Raw genomic sequence first — 22,447 nt, 5'->3', positions numbered from 1 at the left:
TTCTTGGGGGAAAGGGATAAGGAGGCAAACAGGATATTATGCCTTTGAAAATGATATCACTCTGGGCCTATGGGTTATAGATAAAAACAGAATACAGGGGATCTGAGAGTTGTGATAAAAATACTGTTTCTTTCAGTGCATCTTCAGAAATGCTCAAGAGTGAGGATGGGATGAAGAACTGGGCAAAAAAAGGGCTGTAGGGTGTTGGGGTTTTTTCATTATTACTGGACTTACTTTTTTTTCCCCCTGATTATCAGTTTTGGGATAAAAGATGGTGGATCTAGAATTTGGTATGTATTATATGTATATAGGATTTTTTTCAAGCAGTTAGAGTGAAGGCTTTAAGAGACTAAAGACTGTACCAAGGTATCTCATGTTAGGGCAGTTTCTAGTAGAAACTGCAAAGTTGGAAGGCTTTTTGTTACTGGAGAAGTGAATTCTTCTGAGCTGTCAAGGGAAGCATAATCCTCCAAACCCAACACATTGGTATTTTAATTGTTTTCTTGTTTTGGGATAGCAGAGCCTAGTAGTTTTTACCTAAAAAATTCTTGAAAAATGCAATGCTTTCTTTCAAGTGCAAAGAATTCTTGCCAAAGAAAGGAAGCGGGTTGAGTTTGTTTTGTATGCTCCATAGCACTAGGGTCATAATCACAATATGATTAAAAAGACTGTCTGATCTAGCTTGAAGTCAGCGCTCAAGCATGAGTGTACCATCTTGAAGCCTTTAGTATCAATGGCTGGCATTCATAAGCCTTTTGAAATGGCACCTGGGGCAGAAATGTTTTGCCTCAGAGCTTCCCTGTAGTTTATCTTCAGGAAGAATCTGCTGCTGTTTGAGGACTATCTGGAAATGTTTGTTAGACCCCTGGCCTAGTGACCAGGAAACAGATTATGAAAAAGTGACAATGCTGAAAGGTATTATGCCTTTGTGTTAATATTTCTTGTGTTACGGGCTCCACAGTTAACTGAACCAACTCTTTGCAGAGGAAGAGGTGGAGAAGCTAGCCGGGCAGATGAGACCCATCACATAAGTGGAAACATGGAGAACTGAGGCTTTTGGTGTCAGTAGTTGGAAGTGGAGGGTAGTGGAATTGCTGCTGTGTTGTGAAAGAGTAGGCAGGAAATCTGTTGTGCACAGTATCACTTGCCCAGTAGCTGGGAAAAGTGGTGTACGTGCAACTTCTGCTTGTACTGCTAGGCTAAAGAGGCCCTAGCATGAGTGAGCTGGAGATTAGTTCTTTTGCTGTCTTAGCAATGGAAACCAAGGTATGTTGATTTTGGGAGATAGGAGTTGCTGCCTGTGAATAGAGAAGAGTGTGTAACTGTCTTTGTATGTACTTTCTAGGTGAACAAGAATGATATTAGGAAAAAAGTGCGTCGTCTAATGGGAAAATCGCATATTGGATTGGTGCACAGCCAGCAACTAAATGATATTCTAGACAAACTTGCCAATCTGGTAAGTAACACAGTGATGAGTGATGTACCTGTGGGAGCTACAGTGGAGGAAAAAAATTATCTGAAAGTTCTTCTATAAATGCTCTGCAACACTAATTTTAAAATATTAAAAATAATTAAATTGAATTATTAAACACTGCCTTCAAATGTACAGAATAAAGACTTTGACTGTATGACCCTGTTTATAATATTGTAATGTTATGCAGTTATCAATTAGAACTGCAATACAAATATATATAAACATGACACTTCAGTACCACAGTTCTGTGCAGCCCTAATGTTTTCTTAATATCACTTTTGTAGGCGGGATCCTTTATTCTTACTATGACTGTAACAAGTGTTTAGTTTTCCATCGGTTTCCAGGTCATTATAAGACTCGTGGCAACTGGTTTCTATGCAAAACTGTTTCCACTGTCAGCTGCCATGCAGAATAATCCTTACATCCTGTAATGCTCATTAAGAATATAGGCTAACACTTAAGTTAATAAAACTAGTCAGCTTTTAACACAGCCATCACTAGGGTGGATGCAAGTTAGGCCCTTTGAAAGCTAATTTTTCCAAGCATTTTTACATTTGGAACTTAGTTTTATGCACAGAAAGGACACAAAATTATCTTACCATTAATTGGGGAAAAAGCAGACCAGTTTACTGCAATGTTACTGGAACCCAGACACCTCACTATCCCATACTGAGTATGGTACCAGTGTGAATGTCGTATGCTGTGATAACTCTCATAGTCACACTTGTTGAAACTAAACTTGTCACAGTTGTTGAAACTAAACGTAGTGGAGCATCTTGCTTAAGGCTTTGCCCAAAATTGCCTCCAATCAGTTGTGTTAATTTTTTTTCTTTTTTTCTTTCATTTGTTGAAAATGCTTCTAGTGTCACCTAATGGACTTTTTTCAGTAGATCAGGAGAAGCTGGTTTCAAAGTTCATTGACGATTGCATATTTTTTTTCTCTAGAATGGACGGGAACTCCCTGTGAGACCCAGCGGCAGCCGCCACATCAAGAAGCAGACTTTTGTAGTACATGCTGGGACAGACACAACAGGAGACATATTTTTCATGGAGGTAGAGACAAGAATAATATTAATGCCCCTAGTAACATTCAATAAATAATATTAGAAATCTATGTAATATTTTGTGCTCCCAGGTATGTGATGATTGCATTGTGCTGAGAAGCAACATTGGAACTGTGTATGAACGTTGGTGGTATGAGAAACTCATCAACATGACTTACTGTCCCAAAACAAAAGTGCTGTGCCTCTGGCGGAGGAATGGTCAGGAGACACAACTGAACAAGTTCTACACAAAGAAGGTAAACATCTTGTTTAATACACACAATACTGAGGGAAAAATGCATGGAACAAACAAATCCTTGGTGTGTCATATTCCATGTGTAATCAAAAAATAGCACTCTCTCTCCAGCACTGGTTACTGAACTGCAATGGCTGTTTAAACAGTGCTGAGATCTGAAGCTGGCATTATGCCTTGTTACTTACCTGAAGACTGTAGTACAGCAGGATGTAATTTAAGAAATTACGTGTGTAGCTTTTACTTGTTTTTTTGCTTAGATGAAGGAAAGCATCAGTATTACTAAATATTGCATTACCTTGCAGGCTTATAAAGGTAGTAAAAATATTGTGGTAGATTCATGGGGAAAAAGCTAAATAAAACTATGTCTTAGTAACTGAGGTAATTGTATCATTTTTAATGGCAAACCCAAGCTGACAAAATAGATAAACATTTTTCTCCATGGGCCCATGTTTGATTTTTATTTCATATATGCCTACATTCTCCACTAATATGAAAGTCCTTTTCTTCTCCTTATGATTAATTGCACATGTAAAGAAATAGCTTAAACTAGGAGAACTCCAGTAACTCTTAGAACTCCAGTAACTCCTACATGATGACCAGGAGACAATATGTAAAGATTTGTAAATGCAAGTAATATATTGAAAGGTTATTATCTTTGAGATATATAAAGGGATTAGATTTCCGTTTCCAAAAATTCATTTTACATAGACCAGGTCATCATAATGCAGGTGTGAATACAATGGGAAGGAGGACAAAAGCAGTATGCTATAGAAGTTACTTGGAAAACTAATTGCATGTATCTTGGGCTTCGGATAGAAAATTTTCTTAAATTTTACTCTGAGATTATGGCTTAACATTATTTGATGTTAGAGAGGGGAGTTGTGGGAAGATGAATAGAAGAATATGGCATAAGGAAATTGATATGAATAATGAAAAGACAGATCATATGAGCATGACCAGTAACATTGATTGCTGGAAGTCGAAAGAATGGGAGGGGTTGTTATACTGTTCTGAGGCTTTTTCTACACTAGGAAACTGAGTAAACTTGGTTAGATTGCTCATGAGCATGTACTTACCCATGAACTCTTCACTAGCTTGTGCTATGAAATGATAGGAAATAGTTTCTCTGTCAACTCAAAAAATAAATACTATCTAGTAATTGGCTGTGATTGAACTTTTATAGGCTTTTTGTCGTTATGCACCACATGGGGCTTGTTCTTTTTGTAGAATCTTAGAACCTTGCTGTTCTTTTCCCTTTGTAATTTGGAAAAATAACCTTGTATTACTCTTGTTTTGTATGTTAGTGTCGGGAATTATACTACTGTGTAAAAGACAGTATGGAGCGAGCAGCAGCAAGACAGCAAAGCATTAAACCAGGTACAAGATTTTGCTTGTTGGGAACATTTGTTGTTTGATCTGCAATCAACAAATTTTTTTTTATTAATAACTTCTTTGGACATAATCTCCTTTTACTTGGAAATCTAAGGATTTGTGTGTACGTAGCAGACTTAGTGTTATCATTAGCTTGCCCCTGTATACCTCACTCTAAATACAAACAAAACCAAAACACCTGTATAAAGAAGAGTTAATGTAAGGAGGACTAGCTGCCAGTAAAATGATAACTAAGAAAAGACTATGAGACTTCAGTTTCACTTTCTCTTCATGGTTGGCTAGCTACTCCTTATATTCCTGATTGAGACACAGAACTATGTTGTCCACTTTGTGTTGAGAATGGAGGCTAGCTAATATGCTTGCTTGTCTTTGTGAATCTACAGTGATCAGTCTGCAGCTTTCTGCAGACTTTCAATGCACAAACCTTTTCTATACTGGAAAGTCTTGTACTGGTGCAAGCCAAAAGGTGCAGTTAACCCAATGTCCTTATCTCTGTATAACTTCTCCAGTGTAGACATTCTTCTTAGTTTAGCATCATCATCTGGGACAGGATAATATAATGATACTGGTGAAACCCCTTTCCTTTTCCTGTTGAGTCAAAAAACCTAGAAAAGTGGATTTGCAGTTGTGGGAGATCGAGTTCTTGGGAAGGCAATTTTCCATTTTTCTTAGTCCCCAGAGAGCAGCAGGTGCTGTATGTACCTGGGTAACAAACATGAAGGTGGCTTATTTTATACCTTCATAAGATGGTTGTTTCTCCCTTGCTGGAGTCTGTTTGCAGGTTCAGGGTAACATCACTGTGGTTTCGTGTTTTCAAGTTTGATTTTTGTTGCAACTATTTGTTTTTTTTCAAGTGGATGCTAGGACTCTGGGAGCCTTGCTTTGAGGTACAAGCCTATTTTAGGTGTGTCTTAATGCAAAATCTAAGGGATCAACATTTTTTACTCATAACTGGCATCAGCATGACTGAGAAAATTATTTGTGTTTAAATCTAGCATCCTAAGTGTTCAACCCTCAACTAGCTGTTGGAGCTTGGAAGAGCCACCATTTTCTTCCTCCTACCGTTGGTCCAATTTAATTTCAGGAGGGGGAGGAAGGACTGGACTTTCATTCAGGGTAGAGGTGGCAAAAGTGTCTTTGAAAGCTATTTTAAGAATTGGGCAATAATGTAGTATTAAAAACGTGTTTGAAAGCCATTCTCCAGAGTTCAGTAGTTCTGCACAAATGATAATTTTTAAAAAATCATTATAAGAAAGCGTTTTGTAGCTGAACTGAATGATGTAAAAGAAACTAGATGATAATGCCTAGACTGTCATCTAATAATGTCCTCTATTAAATTGTCATTGTTGTAACTACATTGACTTTTTCATTGCTGAAAGCATAAAACAATGCCATACAAAATCATCAAGCTCACAAATGCAAGCCTAGTTTGTACTTGTGTATGTGTCTGTACTTAAGACTATGCTGTCTGTGGCGTTACATAATTGCAGTCTTAACCATGCAGAAATGAAACTTGGCATGTAAAACAAACAAAACCCCAGTATGAACTATAATAAATACTGACTGAGCTGACATCTATGTCCCTTCATGTAACCAGGATGAAATTTTTTATACTTAAAAGTCTTGTGGTTCTAGAAGGCTGTCATTAGTGAGTGGACTCTACTGAAATCCTGCCTGCTATTCTTGGTAGTGTCCTCTTGCTATGCACATCAAATGGAAGTTAGTTTTTATTGTTTTATATTTCCCTTCCACATATTGTGACTTGGCTGACTGCTTTCTGTTCTTTCTCTCTCTCTCTCTTTCTCTCTCTGGATATTTTTGTTTGTTTCTTTTTCTTTGATTTTTTTTTTTTTTTTTTAAATTAACATATCACAGGCCCTGAGTTGGGTGGCGAGTTCCCCGTGCAAGATATGAAAACTGGTGAAGGAGGTCTTCTTCAGGTCACACTGGAAGGAATTAACCTGAAATTTATGCACAGTCAGGTATGAGGGAAATCTGCGAGAAGACTGTGAGCATGAAGCTTTTTGCAGCACGCCTGTAAATGTGTTTCCTCTTCCCAGATTATCAACAAGGACAAGGGATAGCATGATGGGGGTAAAAAAGCATATGTATATTTACACACAAACACACATAAATATATATATATATGTATGTAAAAATACACTGAAATTAAATATCCTCAGGAAAACTAACTGAAGAAAAGTGTTGATACAGGTTTCAGCTTCTTGTTTCTGGCGGTCTGAATTGTCTAAGCACAAAACAAATGGTAGCCAGCATATTAAGCAACAGGAAAAGCGATCAATAGTCATAAACTGCCATAATGTATCACACTGTGAATATATCTTGATGGCATAAGCAATCAACCTTAAAGATACAGTGTTTTAATATTGCAGGTACAGAGGGCAACCTTCTGCATCATATTTAATCTCTCTTGTTTTAAAATTTGAGAAATCATCTGTAGAGTTTGGTATGAAAATAAAATGGGAAAGTGGCTCTTGCTGTAATTCACAAAAATAAGAAAAAAATTACTGATTCTTTTTTCCTTCTGAATAGCAGATCTTGTGGGCGTAGAGGAAACACAACTAGAATTGTAATTTCTTCCTTTCTCTGGATGTTGTTTCTGTTGCTTCCTTTGATACTTGTTTTTTATTTTGCTTTGTGTTTTTTTGTTTTGCATATGATATTAAATGCATGCTATGCTAGACAGTAGAATCAATTTGGGGGGGCGGGGGAGGAGAGAAAGTGTGTGCGAGAGAGAGAGAGAGAGAGAGGCTTCTGTCAGTCCTCTGTGGAGTGTTTTTTTCTTTCCTCCTGACTAGACTTTTCTCCCCACACAAGCTTTGTTCTTCTTTGAGGATACATCAGTGTAGATCCCACTGGAAGTGCATGTGCATCTCAAACACACATGCTCAGAATCTTCAATACTTCTCCCAAGGTCACAGTAGCACCATGTGCCTCTTTGAGTTCATGTGTGCCAATATAAGGAGTGGAGAGTTGTGAACCTCCTTCAGTTTTCTTCCTGTCTATTACCAGGGTAGAACCTGGACTACAGCTGACCTGCTGTAGTATTTCAAACCTACTCTGTGATGGAACAGTCTACCTGTATGACTTAGTTATAGGTTTTAACTTTTTATTGGATATGCTGAAATATGAAGAACTGCAAGAGGAATTCATTGGTAGTACAGAATGAATTTTCATAGTTACTGGAAATGGTAGGTCTAAAGCCTTTGAAAATTAAATCTGCTTTCAAAGCAACAGTTTGATATCATTATAGATGGACGTAATAGAAATTACTTTGTCCTAAGGTAAGGACATGTTCTGTTTACTGCTTCTTTTTCTTCTTCTGCCAGAAGTCAAACTGCTCATCTCTTGAACAGTCTATGGAGATGACTCTATTCCATAAATGAACACCCAGGCATATATGCATTTGCAGTGAGAAAAGGTATATAAGAAGGTAGCCACATCATCATCATGATTTCTTAAGTGTAACAGGCACCTTCACGAGACAAAGACTCAGTGTTAAACACACAGTGAGCACACATGCATCTGTCCAAAAGAAAAACTCCAAATCCTAGAACATACCCTTGTCCTTAAATTCAAAGCTGGTTGTTTTGTGGGGTTTTTTTTTTTTTTTCTGAAAGACTGGAATGACATTCTGAAAGAAACCTTAGGGAAACCTAGTACTGATTGTTATAGGACTGTCAGGACCATTACCAGTTCAATTTTGTACCACAGATACTGAGTCCTGTGCTACCACCAGCACTCCTACAGTACTAGCTTTATCATACCCTTCCTTACAGAGAACAGTGTTCTAATTTGCTCTCTGTGGTGAAAATGACTACATCTTTTCTGGAAGACAGTCTGTGCAGGTCAGACCCAGAAAGTAGGCCAGCTGTCTCCCCCACCTGAAAGATTATTCTTCCTCTTCATCACCTTTCCAATGAGGCTGTAGCTAGATGAGTTTCCATTATTTAAGATGGATATTGAAACAAGTACAGTTCTGGAAAATATACTTCATTTATTCAGTATATTTAATTCTTGGTCTGTTAGATTTACATGCCAGCTGACAAGGGCATTCAGTACCATTTCGTGGACCTAAGACATACCCTTGTTTTCCTTCTCAAAACAAAGTGTCTAGACAGATAACAAAAGTCTGCCATTTGAGGGTCTGTGTAAAATGGACAACTGTAGCAGTTATGTAAAGGACTCCTCCTACTAGTTGCACCATACAAAAAAAATCCCCTCCAGTTTCATAATCTGTGGAGCTAAAGGATGTTTGCATTCTTACTCTAACACTCATCAACCAGACTGCTTTCTTAATAAAAAGTCTGCTGTTCTAGATGAATTCTCCTTTCCAATTTTCATATAAATGATATTAATTGCTCCCTAAGGCAGTTGATTTCAGAATATGTATATGAGCTTGATTAAACCCAGGATCCTACAGCCGTTTCTCTGTGTTGAAAATGTCTTTTTCTGTTTCTGTTGAGTTTGTATGGGGATACTGACCAACAAATGCCTACAGGACCTCATCAGGCACAGCTTTCTCTTCATCTTCCTTTCCTTACTCCATATATAGGCCCTGTTCTTGGCCCTCTTTCCAAGCACTCTCTTCAGCAATGTAGCTTACTAAAAGAAGGGATTTCTGTTGCTCTGCTTGGTTGGATGTCATAGAAATAATTAATTTAGAACATAGGAAGAGGGGTTTCTACTTTAAAAAAAAAAAAGATAAATGGAGTCTATTCTGTCCTACCTGAGAAGACTGAACATACTGCTTCAGTGTTAGTATGGTGCTTGCTTTCATGAAACTGTTTTTGAAGGCTCTTGATTTGCAGTGTGTGTACTTTCTTACCGCCTTGTGAATTCCTCAGAAAATGTCTTAGATGCATGGTGGGCCAACCTATTATTGACACATGATAGTTGTCTTTAGTGTTCACAAATTGTCTCACCGTGCCAGCAGCGCACATAAGTTTAAGAAGAAGAAACGTTCAAGTCTATCTGTGCTTAGCAGATCAGAGAAAATCCTTTGGAACAGGGAGGAATCAAGTGTACCTGTGGCATTGGCAGACTATTCTGAGTTTACATCTACAAATTATGTTATAATATGGGGCCTCAGTAACTCTGTCCCCATTATGAATTCATCTGTGTCAAAAATAGATGGAAGTTTAATAAAATGCAGCAGGCACATGCCCATCTACAGTAGGATCCACACTGAATGCTCTGTCTTGAAGAACCAGAGTTTCCCTAGGGTAAGTAACGGTTATTTCCTTTACACTTGTTTTCTGATTGAGTGAGAGGAGAGCATCTTTGTCCCTTAAACAATATAACAAGAAATTGCCCATCAACTCATATGTCTTCTGAAAACTGATAACTTACTGTAATTGTGACAAACTCAATAAATTCTCATCTCACTCGTAACTCTTGGAACTCTGTGGAAATGCAGCACTCCTTAACTTTATACTCAGATCATGAGCACCTGGGGCAGTCAAGTCTTTTAGGCAGCTTTACTGTTATCAGATAAAACAACCAATGTTTCACCTGAGCCATTCTGCTGACTTTGTGAATTTTGTACTTTAGACTACTAGCAAAAGCTTTTCACAGAAAATGCTACAGAAAAAGGAAACTTAAGTGCAATAAAGTGTTTCTGTTACTGACTTGTTTACTCTGTAACTGTTCCTCAAAAAATAAAATGTTTTTGACCAACTAAACTGACATAGAACATGGGTGAAAACAGGCAAACAAAAAAGATGTGATTAAGTGTCCTTTCCCTGTGTGCTTTAATGTAAGCAGAAAGCAAGCTTCAGATTTTCTGATTAAGTGGAAGTTTAGTTTTTTATATTGACCAAAAAATATCCTGGGTCTGTTTGTTAGTTCTCTGCTAATAAAAAAAATAATAAAGCCCCTTTAACTTGAAAATCAGCCCGACTTCTCTCAGATGTGTGGTGCATTTACTGATCTCTATTGATACAGATAAGCTTCTTTCTTAAAAAAACACAATGATTTCTGGTGTTGACTTCCTTTGCCTTTCTTGGGTAGCATATTATCTATAATTACATGGGTGTTGCTAGTATTGGATTCAAAAGGGTTGCAGAGATTTCATTTCCCTTCTTTCCAAGACAATGAAGTTTCTCTAGTAACATTTTTAAAAAAGGGTCCAGAGATCATGGTGTCATAAGTGTATAGGCACTATTGTAATACAGTCTTGCAAGGGTCTCTATAAGGTATTGGACATAGGCTTACTCAGAATGTTAGGGCAATGTTACTCTTAGTGTTTCTCTTGCCTTGAAAAACCAAGTATATTAGAAACTGGAATATGGAATTGATTCCTTATAGCACTTTCTACAGATTCTTATGTCTGTGTACTGACTCTTTTGGAGATGTGCATATAAGAAGGGACTGTTTTGTATCTTGAAATGGATTGGATATTGAACAAACTCCTTATGCTCAGAGAACTTGTTTATTCATGCAATCTTGGCATCTTGGTTCTGGACTGAAAAACCTAGTCATGTAGTTCAACTGTTTTGTCTTTTGGGGTTCACATATGTAAAACATGAGTTTAAAGCAGGTTTGTTTTCTAAGTGACTGCTCAGCTGGCAGCAGCCATATGTGAAGTGAGCAAACAATAGAGAAGGGTCCAAACTCTGCCATCCTGCTTAAAGCAGAAAACTGGTACTGACTGTTAAAGGAGACAGTTCCAAGAGTAAGTATGCAGATTATATATCATAAACTGTAGTAAAATCTTAAATGGCAAGGCTCTCGGGGAGAAGGAAGATTAGTGGTTCCTCACTGGATTAAATTCAACTACTGGATAGGATAGGAGGATCAGTGTCAGGGTGGGAAGTATAGTGCCCCTTACCTGCCCTCTGTGCTGGAGGAGGATGCATGGAGGGGCAGAAACTAACTGGGATGGATTAGAGCCTACAAATCGTGGCAAATTTGGGAGCCAGCTTTTTTCTCGTCCCCCTCTTCTGTTGTATTTCAGGTGTGTTGGTATTCTTTTTGCAATAACTCATTTGAGTGCCTGAAGGGGTAGCAATGTTGGATATGTCAGAGTTACTAACTCCTTCGTTTCTCTTCCATGCTTTCTCCTCCTGCAAGGAGCGGAAGGTACTTCATCTTCTGCTGTCTTCGCTTCTTAGCACTTTTAAGTTATTTGTTGATTTCTAGCATTGTGGCAAGTTTGTCTTTTGAATATTTATTTCACCCTTTATTTATATATTAAACTGTAAATGAACTGGTAGTGAATGCTACAACAATTCAGGTTCTATCTGCTGTGATGATGTTTATGTTTAATTTTGGTTTTTAGTTTAAAAAAAACAAACCTGACTAATTTTATGTTACTTTTCCTCCTGTTTTTGTAGGTTTTCATAGAGCTGAATCACATTAAAAAGTGCAATACTGTGCGAGGAGTCTTTGTCCTGGAGGAATTTGGTAATTACATTATTTTGATATTAGGTCTGTACTCACATGGCAGTAACTCAAATTTCCAGTCTTCAGATTCAGAGTTGCAGTGCAGTTTCAAAGATGACAGAGAAATGTAGATCGCACGTGAGAAGTTGCCTGAGTGATGGGTGACTTAACATAAAAATTTACACATTAATTTTCATCATATTAAGATTTGTGGCCTAGGTGCTTTTTGTTAATAGACGAAGATGATGTTCTGAGTCTTCTGAAGCAAACAAAACAACAGTTAAACTTGGATGTATGTAGGAATTTTCTTTGGTATGTTCCTTTTTCATCTGAGAAACCACATTTTTAAGCAGGACTTGAAGTTGATCGTTCTCAACATACGATGCTTTCATTACAAAGAATTACTGTTAATTGCAAAGTTTCCTCTTTGCTCTATGTGGAATTTCATTTTTGTTGTATGAAGCAGAAGATGTTTTGTCAGGCTGCACTTTATTTATCCTATGGTTTTTATTTCAGAGCATGACTGGTAAAGAGTGGAAAAGTAAAGGTTAAGGAGAATAGAGAATTTATGCTATTTTGGTCAGTTATTGCTATCACATATACTCTGCCTACAGTCTAGTTTGGGGAAAATTCTGGGTTACTATTTAGTGTTAGTGTCAGTCACAATATACTTAACTAGTGTCTGAAAAAAATGAGTGACTTAAGATGCAGCTCTCCAGAAGAGTGATCCACATACTTCTCTTGAAGTGGTCCCCAAACCTGTATTGGTTTATTCTTCCATCCATCTGTGAGACATTTGTCTAGATCTTAATTGTATGTATGAAACATCTAAAAAGAAGATAAAATTTACAACATTCTTTCCATAGTAGATCAGCATCCATACTTTGGCCGTTAATAAAAATCTAAATCAGCATCTCCCTTTACCAAGACTCTCATTGTTCTTTGGTGCTGTGAATAGAATGTACTCATATGGCAGTAACAGAGGGATTCACTCTTAGAATATAAAAGACAGTTAATATGAGATTGCTGAAAATAATGTCTTTGTCCATAATAATGTATTGTCTCCTTTTGGTGATACAAAGTTACAACGTATTCAAATGATAAAGCCTTTCTGACTGTTGCAGTTTGCTTGTTGTTTGCCATAAATTAATCTCCCAGAAGTTTGGGATTTGAATTTGTGAACAGTTTTTTCCCATTTTCTGAAAATGTTGTTCATGGTTCAAATGATCAGATCAGAGTATTTAAACTCTGAAAAATTTCTAATAGTTTAGATGTGCAGAAGTTTGTCTGCACTTCATGGTTACATATTCCTTTGATACCGTGTTTTCACCCTGACGGGCATGATTCATTTTACTCCTTACAGAAATTGCTTAAGGCTGTAAAAGATTATTGATGAGTTTTACAAAGATGAGAGTTCAGAAGCCATAAAATTAGCTTAAAGAATGGCTTCAGCTTCTGAAATCTTTAACTTATAAGAAATTACTTGGATCAGAAATGAGTTTTGGATCATTTTTGAGAGTACTTTTAACTCAAAGTATTTCTTTAATAGTTTGTTTATATTGCACAAGACGAAAGTGTTTGACTTAGTTCTTTCCACTCAACTTCTACTGATGACTCTATAATACAGCATTTAGCCCCTAAGTAATGACTGTAATAACTGTAAGAAAAGTAACTTCTTTTTTTACAGAAAATTTTGTAATGAAGGGTCTATTGCAAAAGCTAGAATTGTGATATGGCAGTCATAAAAGGGTAATTTTAAGAGGTAATTAAAAATAAAGTGGGAGTTGGACATTACAAGCAAAAACAGAGGAATTAAACCAATTAAATTAAAAATACCCTCCTCCCAAAACAGAGGTCACAGACAAGAACCTATTTAAATGTACCAAATGAGATTTACAATTTGCCTATCCAGCTAATAAAGAGAAAGAAGAAAGGAAGACATTTTGCAGGGGAGCTAACCTTTCTTCTTGTGCAGAGATGAGAGACTGCCTCAGAGCTGCTTTTTTAATTGTTATAAAGATGAGAAGATACGCCAGTCTGTCCTGTTCAAGAGAAATTAACACGTTAGTTTGTTAATAGTAAACTAACAGCAGTCACTAAAAATTTGTGTGGACTTCTTAAGAATGACGCTATTTAGCTGTGTTAAACATTGTGAACCTTGCAATCAGATTCATTATACTAGGAGTATACTGAAGTACTATCTTCTCTTAGAGAGATAGACTATCTCCTCTGAGGGGGGGGGGGGGGGGGGGGGGGGTAAGCATGCATACTCTAGTCTAATGGGAAATACTTCAATGCAAGATTTGTTTATTTGATTTTGCCAAGCATGAGTACTCCAAGTTTAGTGATATCGCAGCAGGAAATTAAAGGTCCGCTTGTGTTAATGCTGGGTTTAGATGGCAGCGTGAAAGTTGGAATTGTGATTTCAGAGCAGGATGCAAGCAGAAGTTCAGGAGTTGTTGCCCACAAATGGAAGTGGAGATTTAAGTAAGTGAGGAAATGTAAGGCTCTTCCCTCTGGAATTTGAGTTACTGCTGTGTACTTGTGCTTTACTTTCTTGTGGTCCCTTCACCGCCGCTGCTATGAAAACCTTCATTCTCCAGCAGGTAAAGTGATGTCCCCTAAACTCATTCTATGCTAGCGCCATATTTTCATTCACAGGACCACAGGCTCCAGGATGGTGCTTAATAATTTACTCCCTTCATCCACTTAGTTCAACAGCATCAGGAATAACTTTTACTGTTAGAAGAAAAGTGCTTCTGCTAATCTCTTAATTTGAGGCTTGGGTCTTTTTTTCTTTTTTGTTGTTTTTTCTTCTTTTTTCTTGGTGTTCTGCAGCGGTAGTGCTTTGACTTCTCTGAGTGTGAATCCAAATCCACTCTTTTTACACTTCCTAACTCAGGATTTTCCCCATTGGAAGGACTGTGAAGGAGTACTTTACTTAAAGACAAGGCAACTTACTGACTGTGAAGTGGGGAGACAGTACCTTGCCTAGGTGCTCTCCTGTTCCTTCTCTTCCTATTCTCAATTATGATACAGGACTTTACAGCTTCCCTTCTCTCCTTCCCTTGTGGAACAAGGTCCTTACAGCTTTCCTTTCCTGCTTTTTGAAGAGTATATGAATGGTTGTATGTTATCCAGTAGACAGTGAGACTGACACAGCTGTAAAAATCCTACCCTATTTGGCTGTGCACCAGCCTCACTCCCACCTTTATCCCCTGGTGATACGGAGTTAATTTGGAACATCTGGTGCCAACGGGTAAGGTAGCTTGGATGTGCACCTCCTTATCTCCCTAACTCCAGTCACCGGTATCACTGGGGCAGTGCAGCCTGGGTGTGCACTTCCCCTGTTTCTCAGTCCTTAATGTAACTGCCAATTCCAAGAAAAGAGAGAACTGAAAAATTAAACAAAAATATTACATTACTTTTTACAATCATATTCTGTACTTTTCACTAGATTTTTTCAAGAATGACAATACCATGACATACGAGTAGGCACTGGTTTAGAGTACTTTCTCAAACCCAGTCTGCACTGCCTACTTTAGGCCCCTTAGAGTGTGATCCGTCTCCCTCTCCAGCGTTTAGCTATGTCATACCATAGTTGAAAAGATGACATCTGCATGGATAGGTTTTGTTGTGGACTTTTCCTAGTTATTCATACCGAACTCATCTGCCTCTGTTTCTTTTCTTGTCACTAATACTATGTGTAATAAAACATTTACCCTTCCTCTGTGAACCTGGTATGATTTGGTTTTGCATAATTTCTGTATTGCTTCTTGAAAATTTTTTTGTTGTGACAAACAAATTCCATGGCAAATTTCAGCAGTTCTGGAAGGGAAGTATTCAAAGTTGCTCTTGGTATTCCACTGATCTTAACATTTTAAATTTACTGTTTGTATGTTCTTAGTGTGGTCTTTGGTCTCTCCTGGTGACTTCCCATGGTATCTGTTCACAACAATATTTGTAGACCAAGTAAGGGTCTAAGTCACAGTTCAGATGCAGTGCACAGTAATGCGATGCTTACGGCTTGCTTTTTCATCCATTCAACAAGGAGAAAAAAAGGCAAATTTTCTCTAGCTATATTATACCTGTTTCCTTTCTGTTAGTTTGAGGCAGTGCAAGGGAGCAAGATGACGTTTTCTGGATAATAGATTTTTTTTCATCAGTGCCCTAATCCTCTCTATATAAAAAGTCTTGTAGAAATCAGCAAGCCTGGTATTCTAAGAATACATGTAACTGAAATTAGTTTTTTATTTTAAGGCAACTTGTTCAAAAGCAATGAACGTTTTCAGTGAGTATCTCAAGTAAATACCATCACACACATCCTAGACAGGAGAAAGAATGTCTTGAGAAACTCTTGAAATAGAACTGGGAAACGGTCTTCCAGTTTAGAAAACTTTCTTCCTCAGCTCCTTTTTTTTCTGGATTTCACTAACTTACTACAGAGTGTCCAACCGTTATTTTGAGATCTGTTTTTCAGCAGAGAAGGATTCAAACATCTAAAGGAGAAAATCTTTGGGAATCTCATACTGACAAATTCCTATGGAATTGTTAGTTTATATTTTATCGTAGTAGACATTAGGCATATTTTGTCATTAATTTTGCTGTCTAGCAGGAATAAGTAGTATGAGAAAAAACAGTCTCTAAGAACCATCAAATATCTACTATGGTTTTCCAAACAGAGGCAGTGAAGGATTTTTGCCAACCTGAGTAATTTATTATGACATTACCAGTATCTTCAAGGACATACGTAATGTGAAGGAAGAATATCTAGAAGTGAGGGATAGTGAGGTGCCCTGTACCTGCACCTGCTGTCTGTGTGCATCCCTTCCCTTTCCTATGGGAACATTGTGCTATTTCTTTCCCCTTTTCCTCTCGTTTTTTGAACTTTTTGTTTTGTCTCTTGCCCGTCCGGTTTTAGTTCCTGAAACTAAAGAAGTGGTGAGCCACAAGTACAAGACGCCAATGGTGAGTCAACTGTGATGCCTTCCGGTAGTTCTTTAGAGGATATATCTTTACATTTTCATGTGGTGAAAAAAATTACATTGAAATTGCAGGATTTGCAATGCTAATACTGCAGTGAAACATCAGCTGCTCTTAATGATAGTTTTCCTTAAGGGAAGACAACAAAACTTGGTGATTGTTGTTTCTGTGAAACTACAGGAACTCACAGGTAGTGCAGAAAGCGTGGTCTCTTTTGTTAAGACAAGTAAGGATGCAGGGTGGCTGGTTTGGCATGACCTTTAGCACAATACGAGCGAGTGGAACTGTTAAATTTAAGACAGTGCAGAACACAATCCTTAATCCACAGAACAGATGGAAAGGGAGACTAGTTCCCGGGCATAAAATGATTGCTAACTGAGTTTGTGAAAAATTCCCATTCCCTCATGAAAGTGAGCAGTGAGATGCAAGAGAACAGTGTAAGTATTGATTCGTGCCATATAGGTGAGTTACTGCTGTGGTTTAGTGTTCAGTTTTTATAACATTTTTTGAACATCAGCAGTTCATAATGATACTTAGCACTTTTACAAATAATAGTTCAATGATCAGGCTTATATGCACTTATGAGGAAGAAATAGAAGTCAATGATTGTCATCAGAACTGAAATTTCTTCAGTTACTTTATGTCTGAAGTGCAGTGTGTACATTTGGTGATTGCATGGAAACTCACAGTCCTTCAAGAGGAGAGAGAGAAAAATTACTTGAAGAAGCTAGAAATGTTTTAGAAACAAAATGCTTAGAATATATGTAATTTAAGAAGCAGATAGCTGTATCTTTTAATAAGAAAAGCCAGTTTAATGAAAATTATATTTTACATAAGTGTTTCAGCTTGTACTATAATACAGCAAAACACTATGTTATACTTACTACCTTTATAAAGACTATAAATGTCAATTTACAGGACAAGAACGTTTAAGACCACCAGAATAGCCAGTATTAGAACTAGGATATAAACTAAGTCTAAGTCTTACCTTCACTGAATTGTGCTGCCAGTCGCATGATAAAAGCAGATTTCCTGTTAAATAATAACACACTTAATCAGTTAAAAGCAGTAATTGTAAATCTTGCTAATGCTATGTGAAACCCTCTGCTTTAAGGTAGTGACAAAATTGCTTGGTATTCTTCATATGAAACATGCAATGTTGGGTTGTGGAGGTTTTTTAATTAAAAAAAAAAAAAAAAGCTTGGCGTATCCATGGATTCACTAGCGTTGGTTAAAAATTACAAGGATTATCAGTCCTTGTACTTTTGAGCATAAAAAGATAGTGTGAATAAGGAAGAATCCCGCCATCTCATGAGTCAAGGTACAGTATTGGATGTTTAGTTCTAGTGGTTTTAGTTAGCTCTTTCAACCCCTCCCAGAAAGTTTCTTGTAACTTCATACAGCAGACCGAAAGTAAATATGTAGGATGTTTTTTCTAAAACCAGCTGGCCAACTTTCTAGCTTAGCATACTGTTCTTAAAAATGATTAGAATCATACTACCAAGCAACTAATGTTTTTATACCAAAGGAGGTTTTTTATTTATTATACGGCTTTTCTTCTCTGCCCATCTCAGTTATAAGGTAGTATGGGACACTTTTTCCTGATTTTTGTCTGTAGCCAGAGTAGTTGCTCCATGAAGGAAGACATGCAGCAAAATACAAAATGTGCAGTGGATTTTGTAAAAGACTAAATCATCTGAATTTCATTATCTCCTTTTCTAAATTCTTGAAGGCTCATGAGATCTGCTACTCCGTGCTGTGTCTCTTCTCTTATGTGGCTGCCATCCGTGGAAAAGAGGCAGAAAACAAAAGCAAACCACCTCGACCAGTTTCCAGTTGATCACAGTATTGGGAAATACCTACCCTTTGGCACGTTGACGTGCAGTACTCCCATTTTTACTGCAGTTACTGGAGCTTACTTTACTGTCTTTTATGAGAACTTGATTATTCATGTATGACCCTGCAAAGTCTTTCCCCATAGAAAAACCTAAGACTTCACTGCTCAGTCTCCTCCTGAATTCATCCTTAATGGAGTTTTTATATGAGCTGTTAATCAGACAGTTTTGAGCGTCAGCATCCAGCTGTGAGTAACCTACTCTGGCCATTCCTTTGGAATTCCTTTTTCTTAAGAGGACTAATAGCTTGAGTTCAGTTGTTTTTTTGTTTCTGGTGGTACTTGTTACAGATTAATCACTTGACAACTGCAGGCTTCTGCTTTCAGATTCTCTGGTATGCGCACAGTGGAAGCAGTCTGGTCCTGCATGTTGCTTAAATGTAGTGTTTTTGTTGTTTTCCTTCTGCGTTGTTCATTTTCACCTACCGACCCGTGGAGTTCTTGTCACAATAGTTCTTCGGATCCTTTTGGTAGAGATGAACAATTTAGCTACCATAGACTTAAAATATCATGTGACAACTGAAGTTTGGCTATGAAATTGGTCCATCTGTGGAGATGACTTCTTCTCAAGTGGGAAAAGAAGCGGAGAGAGAAACTTTGAAGGCAGTATATTGTGAAAAACCCTGACACCTCATGGACTGTGTGGATTTCCAAATGGGAGTTTAGGTAACATTTGTAGATATCCCAGCAGTAGAGTTAACACATGCATATAAGTACTACCTAAAGCAGTTAATCACAGGGATTAGAAAATTAATAAGGAAATGTAAAACTTGGAAACATTGGCAGAAGCACATGGCAGACCCATGTGTTTTTGGGTTTGTATCTATACTCTACACAAGATATTTCTATAGCGATCTGTAGAACATGTTCAGAAGCCGAAAGGATTATGCTGTCTCCAAATTTTTTAAGCTATTGCTTTTTTCCAATCCGTACCTGTATATCAAAGATTCTTGCAAATACTGTGTTAATGTATAACGAAACACCTGCAGTCAAAATTATCCATCACATTCCTTATTTTAAGTAGGCCAAATATGAATGTTTTTTGCATCCTGTTTTTGTTCTTGAACTGTACTGCACTTGTCTGGAAAGCTCTTAGGATGCTGGGAGGAGAGACTGTCTAGAGAAAATAATGTTACATGTAAAATACCTGGAAAAAATGCTCTGATGTAAACTGATGTATTGTATGTTTTGACATAGAATTCTGAGTAAACGCACCCAGAAATAACCCTGTTTTGGCTTGGTCAGGGTGTCTACTGTTTTGAATGGAATACACTAGTAATGGGTGAGGAAATTATGTAAATATTATAGTACCACATCTATTTATAGAAACTGTACAGCTGTCTGAATGTGAAAATAAAATGTCATTCAACCAGCAACTGGTTTTCATCCTCCTGTGCCTTTCTATTGATGCAACTTATTCTGAAATTCATGTAACTATATACAAAATACATCATACACGTACATGAAATAATGAAGAAGACTATAGATGGAAAATCTACTTTTCTTTCCACATAAGCAGTTGAAATGTGTTTTTGTTTTTCCATCATAACATCCGTGTAATTTCTTTAAAAAAAAAATCTGAATAACATGAATAGGGAGAACAGACACATCTGAAATACTGAAATTTTTTTTGCACATATGCAACTAGAAGCAAAAAGTAGAGGGTTTTTCATCCTTTCCTAATATAAAGGCAAAACTGAAATTGGCAAACCCTGAAATTAGCCTGGTTTTTTAAATTTATTTTCTTTTTTGTTCTGAGACTGTGAATTTTCTTATAGCAATATCTGAATTTTTAGCAATTGTAGTATTCTTGATACTACTATATTAAAAGTACAGTTAAGACTGAAATCAGTTTGGTCTACTTGCAAGTATATCGGTCTACTTGCAAGTATATTTTTCTGTGACTTAAAATCATAAATTACATAAAGTGCTGTACACTCTAGATTGCTGTGAAACTTCAGTCCAGAATAAGACTTTTAAAAGGCCTGATAATAAAAACGGCCCTCTGTCCCTTTGAACAGAATTTTTTTTAATGAACAGATGTGGCAAGTGGCTAAATAGTCACAGTGCTTGATGTTCAATAGCGAGGAAGAATCAGTTAACAACCCAAACACTGGGCTTCTGCTCTTTAGATGAGAACAACTTGACCACTTCAAAATCGAAGAAATTTTTGAAATGTACAAAATCTTTCTTGTACTTGATGATGGTGACTTGGCAGGTGTTCTGCTAACTGTGGGAATGTAGCATATTCATCTGAGACAAAAGCATGCCATGTAGTGTTTCCACTACTGAACACACAGTGCTATTCTCTGGATACCAAATGCAGGCCTAGAAGTTGGATTTAAAATTGGTACAAGAGCGTAAGTCTTTTAGAATGCAGTCTTCTATCCTTTCCACCCTCACTTCATCACTCCTAAGCATTGATAGGTATGTAAACTTTACTTTTGAGGAAAAAAATAATTAACAGTGATTTGCATTTGTTTTGTTGTGTCCCACTTACTCTGATCTTTAGGTAAGACTTCCTTAGCAGCAGTAAGAACTTAGAGGCTTCTAAAGCTTCCAGAACCAAATGGAAGACTAACTCAGAATAACTGGTAATAATAAACGGTGCTAGAAGATTCTTAGAACAAAATGAATAATCCTTCCGGTTTTACCACTAGGAGGAGCCTGTGTCTTAGTTTTTAAGTATTTCAAGATGACAACCTTTTTATTTTAACTCTTGAGATATTTCCAAGGCACGCACTTACACAAATGTGACGAAGATTCATGAACTTGCCTTAAAACTTAAGGTATTTGCTTAGCCTGAACAAATTTCTTTTTCTGCTACAATTCCTTTTTTGTGGAAGCTGGTTTTCAAAATGACCAGTAAGCATTCTCTGCAAATACTGGGGTTTGTGACTAGTCTTCCTGGCATTTTTCAAAGGATAAGCAAGGTTACTAATTTATCTGTCTTCTGGATTGCACATCTTCATTGTGATGTTCCGAAAAAAAAATGCCCTTGTTTTGTTTGTGAATGCAGTGTCAGTTTCTGATATGAGTGGGTCCACATTTTAAAGGTTAAAGGTTTTAAAATTAGTGAGTGTCACAACAATGGTACTTATTAACCAATATTTATTAAAGATATATCTCGGAAAAAACTCTGAAGATGTCTGTTGAAGGAAAGAGTTCATTATGTTAAGAAAATCATTGTAAAAATTTCCTACACCCTGATTACTAGCTTCAGATAATCCCTACCCTCCTACTTTGACACTTTCAGGGTAGGAGAGTTTCTAAGATAAAATGTTCATCTGGGCATTCAAAAGTTAAATCGCTAGTAAATGTAAATCATGAAGAATTTTTATTCCAACTAAAGTTCTTAGTGATCAAAGTGGACGGAAAAAATGTGGCTATGAGTCTAAGCCTTCTTGGGAACATTTATGTTGCAAAGATATTGAAGCTATTTCTAGAATCGTGCTGCTTATGCCAGAGGAGGGCTTTTGGTTCCCCCTGAGCGTGCTGTTAGTAAGGAAGCAGTTGCCTAGAATGGGAACAAACCAAGTCGCTTGCCCCCGTGTCAGGCATAGGCTCCTGTTACCACTGAATTCAGAACTAAACAGAAAATAGAAGCTAAGCTTCTCACAAAGAGCAGTATTTACATCCTGGTTCCCCTTGGTTGCCAAACAGATGAAAGTCAGCAGATGTTGCCTCTGAGGTGAGATCTTCCTTCTGTGAGAAAAATGGCTTCTGCTCAAATCTGACTCCAGTGGTATTTAGGAACTCCAAGTCACTGCTCTTAGACAAGCCAGGTTCTGGTGAAAGACATCTCCCAGCTCCTGAAGAAGTGGGAAGTAGGACCAAGCAGCAGAACCTTTGTGCAAAGAACTTTGCTAGACAAAAGGCAATGTGAAAGAGCCTCTTGCTCTTCCAGAGGTCGCAATTCAGCCAGAGGTGTCTGCTTCTCATGAGGGAAAGACATTTCCAAACAGCTGAGTGGTATTACTTTGCTTCTGCTAGCAGCA

General features: G+C 37.4%; 1 protein-coding gene across 35 annotated transcripts in view; it reads left to right on the top strand.

The window, feature by feature from the left end:
* The window catches only part of MADD (MAP kinase activating death domain), a 60,946-nt gene extending 42,123 nt beyond the window's left edge, over window positions 1-18,823 (top strand). For 18 of the 35 annotated variants that reach the window (XM_075711988.1, XM_075711992.1, XM_075711987.1 and 15 more), the window contains 8 exons: window positions 1,346-1,456; window positions 2,420-2,527; window positions 2,610-2,774; window positions 4,078-4,150; window positions 6,041-6,147; window positions 11,524-11,593; window positions 16,494-16,540; window positions 18,288-18,823. In XM_075711988.1, coding sequence (XP_075568103.1) covers window positions 1,346-1,456; window positions 2,420-2,527; window positions 2,610-2,774; window positions 4,078-4,150; window positions 6,041-6,147; window positions 11,524-11,593; window positions 16,494-16,540; window positions 18,288-18,395 — 789 coding nt within the window. In that variant the 3' untranslated portion in view covers window positions 18,396-18,823. Of the gene's footprint in view, window positions 1-1,345; window positions 1,457-2,419; window positions 2,528-2,609; window positions 2,775-4,077; window positions 4,151-6,040; window positions 6,148-11,260; window positions 11,270-11,523; window positions 11,594-16,493; window positions 16,541-18,287 lie in introns of all 35 variants that reach the window. The other 17 variants (XM_075711989.1, XM_075711980.1, XM_075711986.1 and 14 more) reach the window with 4 other exon arrangements.
* The last annotated feature ends 3,624 nt before the right edge of the window (window positions 18,824-22,447 follow it).

The sequence above is a fragment of the Pelecanus crispus genome, chromosome 6 (assembly GCF_030463565.1).
Source record: "Pelecanus crispus isolate bPelCri1 chromosome 6, bPelCri1.pri, whole genome shotgun sequence".
NCBI classification, from domain to species: domain Eukaryota; kingdom Metazoa; phylum Chordata; class Aves; order Pelecaniformes; family Pelecanidae; genus Pelecanus; species Pelecanus crispus.
The sequence above is the reverse complement of the archived record's forward strand: the minus strand, read 5'-3'. Positions and strand labels throughout refer to the sequence as shown.